The sequence below is a fragment of the Ipomoea triloba genome, chromosome 11, assembly GCF_003576645.1.
Source record: "Ipomoea triloba cultivar NCNSP0323 chromosome 11, ASM357664v1".
NCBI lineage: Eukaryota > Viridiplantae > Streptophyta > Magnoliopsida > Solanales > Convolvulaceae > Ipomoea > Ipomoea triloba.
This window is the reverse complement of record NC_044926.1, coordinates 1,169,507-1,182,504: the sequence shown is the minus strand read 5'-3', so window position 1 is coordinate 1,182,504 and position 12,998 is coordinate 1,169,507. Positions and strand designations below refer to the sequence as shown.

Below are 12,998 nucleotides of genomic sequence, written 5' to 3'. Positions count from 1 at the left end.
TAATCAAAAAAAGCAGAGCCCACCACCAACTCAAACCCAAAACCCACTGCCTAATCTTGGAATTGTTGAGATTCCCTTTCTTTTCTTCCATAACTAAAAAGTCCCTTTTCTCAATCTCAGGGAACCCATCATTCATTCCTTCATGGCTATGGCTTTGCCTTTGCCTTGAAGGAATTCTTTCCCCTTCCAAAAATCCATTATGGTGCAAAGAAAGCTTCCGACCAAGCTCGATCATATAATGGTGAACAGCAAGCCATTGTTAGCCAGCCTTAAACAATCTTCTTTGCTGCCGCAGCACCAGGATGCGAAGAAGAAGAAGATGAAGAAATCAGGTAAAACAACAACGTTCGAGAACTTTCGGTCACCGCCGGCGAGAACGCCGCCGCCGCAGAAGCAGCAGCGGTCTTCTCCGGTCAGAGCTTCCCCGAGCTCGACGCCGAACTACATGAAGTCAACCAGCAGCTCTGATGCCCGGAAAGAGCGGTCTCCTGTGAGTCCCAGAAGCCCTCAATCTGTTTTTATTTTATGTTATCATCACTATCACTATGAATAAAAGAATAGTTTCACTCCCGTTTATGAATCACGTAAATCTTGTCTTTCTTACTTGATACTCTTAGCATAAGAGTTCAAGCGGGGCAAAGTCCGGACAGAATCCGGCTAAGGCTTCGACTAGGACGACGAGTTTGAGGGCGTTGACGAAAGCTCCGAGCTTTAAACCTGCGAGAGCGAAGAAATGTTCGCAGGTTGTTATGTGCGAGGATTTAGAGGTGCAGAGAGCTACGTGTTCTTCAACGTTGAAAGATTCCAAGTTTCCTTGTTACCTGGAACTTAGTCCCGGCGGCACGGAATCTCAGGGGACTTCTGCCATGAAGGTTTGCCCTTACACTTACTGCTCTCTCAACGGCCATCACCGCCTTCCATTGCCGCCGTTGAAGTGCTTCGTGTCGGCGCGGCGGCGGGCGCTGAAAGGGCAGAGGAGCTTCAAGATTGGGTGCCTTTCTCCCCGCCGATCAAAGCCCTCCGCCGGAGAAGAAGAGAATATGGAATTTTCCGTTGAAATCTTCTGCAAAGAAAGGGCAGATGAAGATGATGAGATCCAGGAGAACAGAGATTTGGTTCCTGCAAGTGCAGAAGAAGGTGAAGATATTCATTCTATTAGATATTATATTAACTAACATAAACTAAATGAAACATAAAACTGAACTTGTAACAGCCGAAATTTAGGATCAGAATAACATTAGTATTTTAGCCTATAAGCAGATATTCAGTTAAAGTTAAATTGAATATCCTAAGTTACGATTAATTGACTTAATCATTTACTTGCGGCACAACCACTTAATAATACTATATATTATATTATATTATATATATGGGAAAATACTTACACATCCAGCTTCCATGGCTGCAGCAGAGGAATTAAGGCATGAATGCTTGAGTGAAGAAGATCATGGTTCTTTAGGAAACCAATCAGATTCTGAAGATTCAGATATGGAGGGGATGGAAGACTCTGCTCTGTTTATTGATGCTGGGGTTTCTGAAGAAACTGATCTTGATAAAAATGGCTGTCATGTTATCATCCAAAATGAATCCACTTTAAAGACTGACAATAACAACGAAGAAGAAGAAGAAGAAACAGGCTGCATTATTGATGAAAATATACTGCAAAAATCCCTTGATGAAGAAGAAGAAGAAAAAACAGGGTTCATCATTGATGAAATTTCTGATGAAAAATCCTTTGATGAAGAAAGTATGTCCTCTGGAGCATGGTTAAGTGATGATGATGATGATGACACCCAGTCCTCCATTTCATGCTTAGAATCATCCAGTTCCTGTGTATATGTTGAAGAAACCACTCAAGTTTCTGATGAGGAAATCTGCAGAGAAAACATGATTCCCCCAGAAGATCAAGAATCCAATGATTCAAATGATTCTATCTGCAGTGATTGTGTTGAAGAAATTCACAATGTGGATGAGCAATTGATGGTTGAAGTGAGGAAGACACAGAAAATGGCATCTGAAAACCAGACTTTAGATCTTGAGCTGCCAAATCTGAGAGGAACAGCCAAGAACAGAAGGGAGACCGAAGAGGAATTGGGAGAATTCAATCCACGAGGCCCGAATTTTCTGCCACTAGAGCCTGATCCCGAAGCAGAACGAGTTAGTCTCAAGCATCAATCGATGGACGAACGAAAGAATGGAGAGGAATGGATGGTGGACTATGCACTCAGACAAGCAGTGAGTAAGCTCGCTCCTGCTCGACGAAAGAAGGTGGCATTGCTAGTTGAAGCTTTCGAAACCGTTTCCCCAATCCCCAAATTTGAATCTCACCTTAGCCATACAACAAAACTGTTCCCCCCACCCTCAAGATCCATCCAAGCTTGCAGCTGACACCACTCACAGGTAAAAAAAAACACATTTTTTGAGTTTTTGGTACTAAATAGTCTTGAATCTCTATAATTGTCTGTGCTGAGCATAAATAATATATAAACATAAATGTGCAGTCCAACTATCAGCTTAGGCTTTTAGTTGAGATGGAACACATGCTTTAATTGTCTGTTTGTGTGTAACTGAATTACAACATGGATGAATCTTTACAGACAAAGATTCTTGGTTCCATGAATCTGGTGTCAAAGAGAGGGAATCCTTGTCTGCAGTGATGAAAGATGAAGAAAATGTTGGGTTGATGGAAACCAGATGAAAGTTTGCTGCTTGGGGAGGGATATCTACATACAGCTCTACAAAGCACTCAGATTCTATAATATATATATATATATATGTAATAACTGAAAGCAACTGACTGTGTTCTAAACTTGTTCCAGTGGATGATGATAGCTCATCCATCCTTTCCTGCTGTAGAGGGTAACCATTCCCTCAATCTGTTGTGTAATTTTAGCTTGTGTTTTGTGTGGTGTGTTTATAAGTTCTTAACCTTGTGATTTTTTTTTTCTTCACTCTAACTTCTCCCTCTTTGGACTTGCAAAAATCAAGAAAAATCTCTGTTGAAACATATCGAGTAATTTACCTGAACTATTGGGATCTATTTGGCGATTTACCTTATCCATTAAAACTTTGCAAAGATCCTTCAAGAGGCCCAAGTGTATGTCCAACTCCAAAATCTTGTTGGTATGTTTTCTAATGAAAGCCCAATTTGGTAGCCCAAAAGATTACAACGATTACATGAGCCCAATGACCATAGCGCAAAAGATAGAACAATTACATTAACCAAGCTCACAAAAGTTTATACAAGTGGATAAAATATAATTTCTGTACAAGGTCTTTCTAGAGTGGTCGAGTGGGTTTGACCATCTCAGTTGATAGTAGGAAAAAAACACTATCATGTGTACGAGAGAAGGTGAAAATGATTAAGAGAATAAACTTGAAATCTTATAATTAGTAAGTCAACGGTAGACCAACTCAGTTGAGTGACACTAATAAAATATATTTGCATCATGGTTTTATGTTATTGATGAATAAGAATATATAGTAAGATATCCCACAATAAAATAGTAAGAATTTTTGAATAACCCGATTTTTAATTCACACAAGTAACAATTTCCCTAGGACTAGCTCTTTGGAGTGAGCGTAGATCAGTCAGGTAGATCCAGACCATTAAACACAAAAAAATAATAATAATAAGATATCAAAATATGAAGGAATTAAAGTGATGGATATATGATATGATAGGCATCAGAAATAATGTTGGACAAACACATTATACTCCACTACGGCATTTCCGGTCTTCCGATCAAACGAGAAGCTGTGCGCCAAGGCGTAGCCTTGGGCGAACCGGAAAACGCCGCTACCACCAACCACCGGCATTTCTCTAACGTCGTTAGCCACCGGATTCCTCCCCACAACGGCGATGCTACTCCCATTATACTTACCTTCCGTGAACGCAAAATTGGCGACCACCAACAAGTCCAGCTCCTTCTGCGCCGTCACGGCGTACATCCCCTGCGCTCTCCCCACCACCTTCGATCTCCGGTCAGGGCTCTCCGTCAGAGCGTCGTCGAACATGAAAGTGGTCCCGAAGTCGTAGAGCCCCGCCGACGGCGGCGCAATTATCTTGGCCGAGGCGTTTCGCCCGGATGTAACGTCGTGGAAGTAGAAATGGAAGTGGCTCGTCTTCTTCACCCTCTTCGCCGGCACGGCTCCGGTGACGTCCCGGTAGAAAGCCCCGTCGAGGGTAACAAATAGCGTCGAGAAGACGAAGAGGAAGCACAGAGAATAACTAGGCAAAGAAGCCATTTTTGAACTTTAGTTCACACTATATTCTGGATTTTATGATCCCTTTTTAAACGGATGAAAAGATAAATTGAGTCTCGCACTAAATTTAATAATTTAATCTGATCTATACATAATGAGTTTAATTTTAATTTTAACTTTAGATTAAATTGGTGAAATTTATCTCTAAATTATTTATGTGGGGTATTGTTGGTACACGTTGCACTTGCGCAGTCCACAAGTGTTTGGACTTGTGATGGAGTTTTTGCTTTCGTTTAAAGCATGATGAAGACTTGGACTTGAAGCATAACTATTGCTACTCCAATATGTTTGGTTCTATTCATTGAGATCTCACACCTTTATTAGCCTTTAACCTACCACACTAGTGTGTGATGTTTTCATCCTTGCATCACTACCCATGTAACTAAAGGAAAGTTTCGAAAATGGTGATTGAGTGGATAATGAAACATAATTCTGGTATAAAAGGTGGTGGATTCAATTCTTGTTAATACTAATACTATCTTCCTAATATAATTCTGGTATAAAAGCCAATAATCTTATAGTCTACTGGCACTCGGTTGCATACCAACACTGTCTTGCTAACATAACTCTTGGTATAAAAGTCAATGACCTTGTGGTCTAGTGGCACCCGGTTGCACCTCATGTGGAAGGAGGGGTGGATTCGAGCCTCAGAAGAGACATTGCTGTCTCTTGAGAAAGTAGTTATGAGCATAGTTATAAACAGATACTACATTGTAACAGAGTCAGTAGCACTCAAAAAAAAAAATTCTTCTATCATTATATTCAACAATTAATAATGTAAACATAATCACATATAATGGTGCATATATGTATGATTTCATGCATCTATCTATTCTGTCGCCGGAGAAACAAGAAGTGCATAGAGAAGCTGGTTCCAAGTATCCGGCACGCCGCCGACACACCAATGGGTGCAATCCATGGCATTCACACCATTGTACTTCGAAGGATGTCCGTCTTTCCTTAACTGCGAGAGAACGGTTATGTCCAGCAATTCAACCGGTTTCGTCATCTTCTTCAGGGCTTCTTTCACTATACTCGCCGGCACCGGCAGTTCGGCCGGATAAGTCGATCCCTCCACCGGCGTCGTCTGGTCCAGGCAATTCTCCACTCCTGACTCGCCCCATTCCGTTCCGCTGTACCATTCATTATAACAGTTTGAAAAATTCATTGAAATTGTCACCTTTTTCAATGATATGATAATCCTAATATAGGCTATATTTGACAAACTAAGCTGAAAGTAGCTAAAAGTTGAAAAGTTATAAGCGAAATATGAAGAGTTGTTAAATTAGCTGTTATGCTTAAAATATTTGGTAATTAACTTTTTGATAACTTGATAAATGTAAAAACGACTAAAAATGACATTTTTATAAAATTTAAATAGGTTTAAATTTAAATAGATTTATTTACATATTAAAATATAAAATAATGAAATCAATATATTTTAATAAAATATAAAATAAGAACATATATTTGAAAATATATAAAGAAACAAAATGTTTATAATTCATAAAATTATTAGTTCATACAAAAATTAATGTTTAAATACAAATGTCAAATTCAAATTACAACCAAACATATTGAAGAGAAAATGTCAAAATGGTTTTAATTGGGAGGGGTAAAGCATGCCATTTATTTAAAATAATAAGGACAAAGATAGAAAGCTACTAGCTTATTTTTGAAAAGCTACTTAAAATAGTTTTTCAAAATAAACTATTGTTTTAAACTATTATTTTATTTTGAGAACATTATCAAACAGAATTTATAGCTTATTAGTAGCTTAAAATAAGATATAAACTTCTAAATAACTTCTGCCAAACAGAGCCATAATCTTACTGGTAATGAGCGGCAGCCACAGCTTGGAAAAACACTTTGGTTTTGGTATGATCAACTTGTGTCTCCACCCATTTTGCCCATGTGTTTAAACCTGCCTGGAAAGCAGCTACTCGATCCATATCTTTCACAATCTCATCACCATTGTCAATAAAATCCCACCTATTTACAAAAGTAACTTAAAATAATGTTACAATGTCACAAGACATGTTAACATTATTAGTACTAAATGTCTAAATTAAAGTAATAGTGTGAGCACATCAATCATATATTGTAAAGATTGATGATTGTCTTACGGTTGTTTAGTTCCGGTCCTTCCCCACCATTGCCAACTGTTGAAGATAAGAACATCGGCTTGCTTCCATATTTCTCCATCTTTGATGGATTCTAGTTTTAGGACACGTCCAATGCTCTCATTTTCAATGTCTACGAGGTATTGAGAGGTGAACATAATGACCTCGACTCTATAATCCTGCAAAAGATAACTGTATGAATCTCAAGACTTTACGTCTATAATTCCCGAACTTAAAAAGAATAAAATATATAAGACGCAAACATTAAAACGTTATAGGTCACACCTGAAATGTGACGGTGGTATTGCCTCGAGAGTTTATGGTCTTTAGCTCCGTCGTGGTCTTGCCAGGAGCTGCAGCGTTGAGCAAGCACAATAGTGAATTGAAATTGTTGGAACTTAAAGAATCCCCAACGAACATGATCTTCTTCCCCTTGAACCTCTCCAAGAAATCTTTGCCGTCAAATCTACGAGCACACAAATGATAACAAACCATCAAAATAACACCCTTTACCCTATTCCCAACCACCCATCAAAAGAAATTTCAACCACTTTCTAATCACGGCCACAGTATCTATTGAAAAAAATTGAAAAATGCCTTAAATCTTCATCCACTTTTACTGTGATCGGTCAAAAATTCCAACCACTAAAAGTTTTTTTTTTTAAAAACCCTTAAAGCTCTCATGGCTTTTATAGTGATCAGAATTCCAGTCAAACAATTTATACCATTTACTATATTATTCTATCGCTCGTCAAAACTGATTGAAAATTCTGACTACTTTCTGATAACCGTCAACTGTGGATATAAAAATTGAAAAAATGTCTTAAATCTTTGTCCACTTTTACCGAGATATAGAGTTTAGAACAATTTATATATACCTGGGCAAGTTACAATGTTTGGGTTGCCATCGATACGTGAGGTATTGTTGATTGGGTCGACCATATTTGATGCAATCAAATTCCTTGCGAATGAAGGGACAGGCCGAGGAATTGTACATGGGATATGACTTGTCCATAACCCATTCTCCCTCGAACAGGTTACAAGAATCTTTCTTTTTCAGCTCCGACATCATCGTCAACCTCGTACCAATGTCTGCAGACACCTTTTTGGCTCCATTTGCTTCTGTGTGAACACATGAACACACCATTAACATTCCTGCCAGAAATGGAACAATACTATAAGCTCCCTTTCCCATCTTCAATTCTTGTGTTTGCCAATGGGCAAAATTTGATATATATATAGAGAGAGGAGCTACCTAGGGGGATGTATATATGTTAAGGGTGTGTTTGGTTCGCACATAGAATCAGAATTGGAATGAGTACACTGTATGTGTGCGTCCAACTGGACACTTCTGCTGTACATTATCCCCCCGAATTTTTTTTTTTTTAATTATTTGATGGGATCCACAATAAAAGCAAAAACCAGATCCTTCTGTATAGATCTCTCACATTTGGCCTCACAAAAGATCATTCAAAAATCATCTACTGAGGATGCTCTTTTTGGTTGTAATAAGTTTTTTTTTTATTAAAAAAAATCCCAAAGGAATTCTAATATATGAAAGATAATATTAGTATATTAAGAATAAACAATAAACAATTAAGTGTATATGACAAAAGCAGATCGAAGATGCATTTGCTGTTTCCACGTGCCTTACAACTCATCGATCTGTGCATGGATCGTTTTTGCACGTCCCTTTAACTTATAATAATTAATAAATGATGATAATAAATACAATTTTAATCATTGCCTTACAACAGTTTACCTAGTACACATTATTGGATAGTAATTACAAATTTTCTCGTGACAAACAAAAATACAAATTTAATATTATTAGGACACCAAGCAAGTTGAAATTAATTATTGAATTTGAATACGTTTTGAGACATTAATAAATGTTAATTAATTGATATTAAATACTAGGAATTCCGTATAGTAAGAATAAATAGCATTTGTAATGAGGTTTGATCATATACCAAATTATTACCTAGTACACAATTTTGGATGAATACGTTTTGAGACATTAATAAATGCTAATTAATTGATATTAAATACTAGTAACTCTGTATAGTAAGAATAAATATCATTAGTAACGAGGTTTGATCATATACCAATTACAATTATTATTCCATAAATCATGGTCCACACATTTGTGTATTAAAAATAATGTACTTTTAGTATATTAAAATTGTATTTTTTATTTATGGTCCGCAATAATTTGCCAAGGAACTAGGAAGGAAAATAATTACAATTCTATGAGAGGTGAATAATGTGGGAATAAAGTAAGAATTTAAATTCCAGTGTTCTAATTTTATTGTTCCACCGAAAGGGCCGGGCCTTAGTCAATAATCAGTTGATTGATTTGTATAGAAAAATATTTATTAAAATAAAATTTAAAAAAAGGCCATATAATGAAATGGGCTGATGAAATTGAAGAAAACTACAAGTGAAGGTTACAAGTTACAAAGCCCACAAACTCAATGCAAGAGGTCTAAAGCAGCATAGTATCCAATCAATACTGGGAGAGAAACAATTGTGCCTATGATAACTCTGCAACAAAATTAAAATTAATTAAATACATTTAATTAATTTGTTCATTATTTTGCCATATATATTAATGATTAATGAAGAAACTTACGCGGTGCTAATAACGTTAGCGTGTAATCCATACTCGTTCGCATAGACGAACGCCGTGATTGCTTGAGGGAGCGCTGCCTGCAGTGCCACGTAACCGACATATATATAAGCTATGCTAATTAATTAATTAATTAACAAAATTCAACTTGATTTAATTAAAAAAGAAAAATGCGGTATAAAAAGCCCATGTGACGATTGACATTTTAAAATTTTTCTATGTTGTATAGTACCGTATATAGAATATTAGTATCACAATAATGCTAGTAATTAGCCACACCTTTAACTGAAGTCATCCTTATTACCAGTGACCCAAGCTAACAAATAATTACACAGAAGTAAGTCAACCGCCAAAGACCTTGTGGTCAAGTGGCATCCGGTGTCTCGTTTAATACTCCCACATGAATGATGGGAGTGGGTTCGAGCCTCAGTGGTACTTACGAATATGCAGCTCCGATCTTATAATTACTAACTATTAAGTCAACTGTCCAACTACCTCTACTAGGGTTGTGTTTACCTGGACTATGGTAATCTTGAAGACATCACCATGAAGGCGTAAGAGCATAGCACCAAGTGCAGATGTTGCAGGACCGATTACAAACCTCAGCACCAAACCATATATCGTCAAACCGGTACCACAAGATATAATCTTCTCTTGCAATGCCATGAATAATCCTGCTTATAATAAATTTTTTTTTTTTATTAATACTTTTATTTTTTATTTTTTAAATATATAACTTTGCTTAGAGTAGAGTGAATATTTAAATGAGAGAAAATATATAAAAAAATTTCACTCAAATATAATATATTCAATCGCAATAGGAAAATTTGATATTATTGACCAGGCCACTTTTCTCTTTTTTCCCCTGAATAATAATGAAGACTTCTGACCACTTTTCAATACAGTGGTCAAAGTCACAAGTTTTCTAGTGTACCCATCACTAATTTAAGAATTTTAATGTTTTTAAATTGTAAAAGATACAAATATAATTTAATAACTATTTAAGGTCACAAACTCATACCCATATTGAACATGGCAACTCCACTCCCAGCCTTTGCCAAGACCAAAATAGACTGATCCACTATGCCAGGCATCTTAAAATGCCACCTGAAAAAAAAGTACAGTTTATTATATATACGGATTATTCTCCTAAAAAATACGATTCAACTAGTCAACTAAACCAAAATAAGTTTATAAGTTTTACAAGGTTCAATTTTTATTAGTAACTAAAATAATAAGAGGTATAAATTTAACATTATATCACACATCTCATGATTTACCTCATAATGCTTAAGTACATACATACACTACAATAAATTGGATAAAAAATGATAAATTATATTATTATTCTTATATAATTAAAATGTAGTCAAAATGGTTTAGTACCTAGATCCTCTAATATGATAGCTCACACTGTAGCTTTTGTAACTTATAGTCAGGTGCACTTTTTATACTGTCCCTCCTAACTTTATCTTAGCATTTATGCAGTAATCTACGTCAGTTTTATTGCTTAAAAAAATACAATCAAATTCAGGTCAAAGTAGTGTACTACACATGCACTAATTAAGCATATGGTAGTGAATCAAATTCAAGTCAAAGTAGTGTCCAACACATGCACTAATTAAGCACAATGGCAGTGCATCAAAAAGTTATATTCTACAAGTTAAAGATACCATTTAAAAAAAAAAAAATACTTCTCCCTCCTTAATTGTTAACGAAGTACGAAGTATATTGCAAAGTGATTTTCTTAACATAAAAAGAACGATAAATACTTGTTCACACACAATCAAGGAATAAAAATTGACAAGAAGTATAATTAAACGATAAAAATGTTATTTCGATCTCTACGATTCAAGAGCAAAAAGTGTCACTTTCTCTATATTTTATAATTTTTTCTTTTTTAGTTTGAGCAAGAGCCTGTCAGCGTGTATACTAGGACCTTACACAAACACTAATCTTGCATTCTTGTTCATGTTAAATAGGACCTTAATGGATGACAAAGCACTCTCGAAACCTCTTGCCATGGTGTCATTTCATCTACACATTTATTTATACCCTACAATTTACGTACTAACAACAACAAAAATGCAGTATTAAATTTGAAACATACCTATAGGACACTAGAGCCCAAACCAAGGCAAAAAACCAAGCATAAGAGTTGGGATTCTTGGCAAGTTTCAACGAGACAACCTTAATCAATCTCCCAAACGATGCCTTATTATTCCTCACATTCACAACAACTCTCGCCGTTATAACGGCGTCACCATTCCCACCCGCCGCCAATTCCAAATCCCCTCCCACTTTAACGGACCGCCCGACATTCCCGTCCCCGCCGTTAGTGGACTCCGTTTCCGACAACCTCGTACGCCGCAACTCCAACCCCAAAAGCAAGAACGTCAGCCACAGCGCCGCCTGGATCACGGCGGACTGAACCACCATATCCAACCCCAAGCCGCCGTACATGGCCTGTAGCAGCGGCACGCCGACGACGAGGGTGTTGTTGAGAGTGGAGAGAGAGAAGGTGGTCAACGCCCAGTCAAACCCCACTTTTGCGGCGCCGGCGGCGATGACGGCGGCGACGGCGCATTTGGCGGCGGCGTCGGAGGCGAGGAAACGGTAGTTCATGGTGTAGGGGTTGACCTGGGAAATGAAGCGGAAGTTGAAGAATGGGAGGATGAAGAAACAGTTAAAACGGTTAATGGCGGCGCAGTGGTCCGGTTTGAACATGTTCCACCACCGTACGGAGGCGTAGCCCAAGAACAGGGCAAGATATAGCGGCGCCATGGCCTCCACCACCTTGTACACATCCCCCCACCCTATCATTTTCCTATAATATTTGAGTGTATGTATGTGTTTATTTTGTTCCCTTGGTATAGTATATATACTAGTATGGGAATATATGCCATGCCCAAATTGTTGTGCCACACACAAAACTTGTAACAGGACCACCACAATTGATCTTCTTGATTTGAGTCGGTAACTTAGACTGGTTTATTTGATTGTGGTCCTCTGTCGATTAAGTTATAATATGGAATTTTTCATGTGCATACTCTCGAGTAATGACTATGAGTTTCTCACGTCATTCAAAAGAAAAAGTTGTAAGTAGTGTTTATAGAATTACTGAATAATGTCAAGACCTTGTGGTCTAGTGACACCCAGTTTATGCTCCCACATAGAGGGGAGTGAGTTCGAGCCTCAATAGAGGAGTGGGGAGTGAGTGAGTGAAGACAACTATTGACTCTTTGTACTTCAGTAGTTTGAGAGACTAGCCTTAATATCATCATATATTTATGTCCATTTTTACATTTTTATATTACGCTATAGAAACTGTAATATACATTTTTTTGAGTAAAAGTACGTACTCTTATTGTTACAACTTCAGTTATAGTCCATATCAATTACCATGCTAGACTTTAGACTTTAATAAGTTACAAAAATATGTAATAATGAAATCATTGAGGAAATGAAACTTTTTTGTCACTCTATATATGTAATAATGTAGTCTTCGCGGAGCTAGCTCAATTAGTTTGACCAATATATCACTCTAAAATATTACTCCAGTGGTAACGAGAGGTTTGAATTCCAATTAGAATCAAGGAGGTCATTGAAAGACTTAGACTCGGAGCAATTTACTAGAAAACCTAATGTATATGAATATAATTCGACACGTGTTATACGTTATTGAATAAAATCTAGTTCTCCTAGATATATATATGTGTGTTGTCCGAAAAGAATAAAAAATAAAAAATCATTTGGCTGTTAGAAAATTCGTGGGGATTCGTACAACATTGCGTCGCCGTCAACTTGAATGGTAGAAATTTAAAGTATTCAAAAGCCTCATATATTTTTTAACGGTCAAGGTTTAAATTTCGCGTTAGACTTTTTTTTTTTTTTTTTTTTTTAATAAGAATGAGAAAATCATAATCACTGCTCTATAGTGTATATTAAGTAAATTCTATTTTTTGTCATAATTAATA

The 12,998-nt window shown here is 36.8% G+C and overlaps 4 protein-coding genes across 5 annotated transcripts; 1 reads left to right on the top strand and 3 right to left on the bottom strand.

The window, feature by feature from the left end:
* On the top strand, positions 1-2,957 carry LOC115996485 (calmodulin binding protein PICBP-like). 2 transcript variants are annotated; one of them, XM_031235737.1, is made up of 4 exons: positions 1-490; positions 618-1,137; positions 1,412-2,400; positions 2,598-2,957. In XM_031235737.1, the coding sequence occupies exons 1-3, from the start codon at positions 200-202 to the stop codon at positions 2,386-2,388; spliced, it is 1,788 nt and encodes a 595-aa protein (XP_031091597.1). In that variant the 5' UTR covers positions 1-199; the 3' UTR covers positions 2,389-2,400; positions 2,598-2,957. The 2 variants fall into 2 exon arrangements, with proteins under 2 accessions (XP_031091597.1, XP_031091596.1); XM_031235736.1 differs by having other exon boundaries at positions 2-490; positions 1,409-2,400.
* Positions 2,958-3,436: 479 nt separating this feature from the next.
* LOC115996486 (dirigent protein 22-like) lies at positions 3,437-4,300 on the bottom strand. Its single transcript, XM_031235738.1, has one exon. It carries the CDS (start codon positions 4,246-4,248, stop codon positions 3,688-3,690), a length of 561 nt encoding a protein of 186 aa, XP_031091598.1. The 5' UTR covers positions 4,249-4,300; the 3' UTR covers positions 3,437-3,687.
* Positions 4,301-5,095: 795 nt separating this feature from the next.
* LOC115996905 (protein trichome birefringence-like 41) lies at positions 5,096-7,584 on the bottom strand. Its single transcript, XM_031236343.1, has 5 exons — positions 7,268-7,584; positions 6,675-6,855; positions 6,393-6,568; positions 6,100-6,258; positions 5,096-5,399 (listed from the first exon to the last, which is right to left on the bottom strand). The coding sequence occupies exons 1-5, from the start codon at positions 7,582-7,584 to the stop codon at positions 5,096-5,098; spliced, it is 1,137 nt and encodes a 378-aa protein (XP_031092203.1).
* A 1,211-nt stretch (positions 7,585-8,795) lies between these two features.
* LOC115997412 (auxin efflux carrier component 5-like) lies at positions 8,796-11,854 on the bottom strand. Its single transcript, XM_031236966.1, has 5 exons — positions 11,132-11,854; positions 10,043-10,128; positions 9,538-9,695; positions 9,025-9,101; positions 8,796-8,936 (listed from the first exon to the last, which is right to left on the bottom strand). The coding sequence occupies exons 1-5, from the start codon at positions 11,842-11,844 to the stop codon at positions 8,864-8,866; spliced, it is 1,107 nt and encodes a 368-aa protein (XP_031092826.1). The 5' UTR covers positions 11,845-11,854; the 3' UTR covers positions 8,796-8,863.
* Positions 11,855-12,998: the final 1,144 nt, after the last annotated feature.

Bases quoted from the DNA above. Each gene is read 5' to 3' on its own strand.
- LOC115996485 (XM_031235736.1), top strand. From the start codon at position 200: ATGGTGCAAAGAAAGCTTCCGACCAAGCTCGATCATATAATGGTGAAC. The intron at 491-617 runs GTGAGTCCCAGA...TGATACTCTTAG, and splicing joins CCCGGAAAGAGCGGTCTCCT to CATAAGAGTTCAAGCGGGGC. The intron at 1,138-1,408 runs GTGAAGATATTC...CCATGGCTGCAG, and splicing joins TCCTGCAAGTGCAGAAGAAG to CAGAGGAATTAAGGCATGAA.
- LOC115996486 (XM_031235738.1), bottom strand. From the start codon at position 4,248: ATGGCTTCTTTGCCTAGTTATTCTCTGTGCTTCCTCTTCGTCTTCTCG.
- LOC115996905 (XM_031236343.1), bottom strand. From the start codon at position 7,584: ATGGGAAAGGGAGCTTATAGTATTGTTCCATTTCTGGCAGGAATGTTA. The intron at 6,856-7,267 runs GTATATATAAAT...GTGTGCTCGTAG, and splicing joins AAACATTGTAACTTGCCCAG to ATTTGACGGCAAAGATTTCT. The intron at 5,400-6,099 runs GTAAGATTATGG...TGAATGGTACAG, and splicing joins GTGGCTGCCGCTCATTACCA to CGGAACGGAATGGGGCGAGT.
- LOC115997412 (XM_031236966.1), bottom strand. From the start codon at position 11,844: ATGATAGGGTGGGGGGATGTGTACAAGGTGGTGGAGGCCATGGCGCCG. The intron at 9,102-9,537 runs GTAAACACAACC...GTGGCACTGCAG, and splicing joins TCAAGATTACCATAGTCCAG to GCAGCGCTCCCTCAAGCAAT. The intron at 8,937-9,024 runs GTAAGTTTCTTC...ATTTTGTTGCAG, and splicing joins GCTAACGTTATTAGCACCGC to AGTTATCATAGGCACAATTG.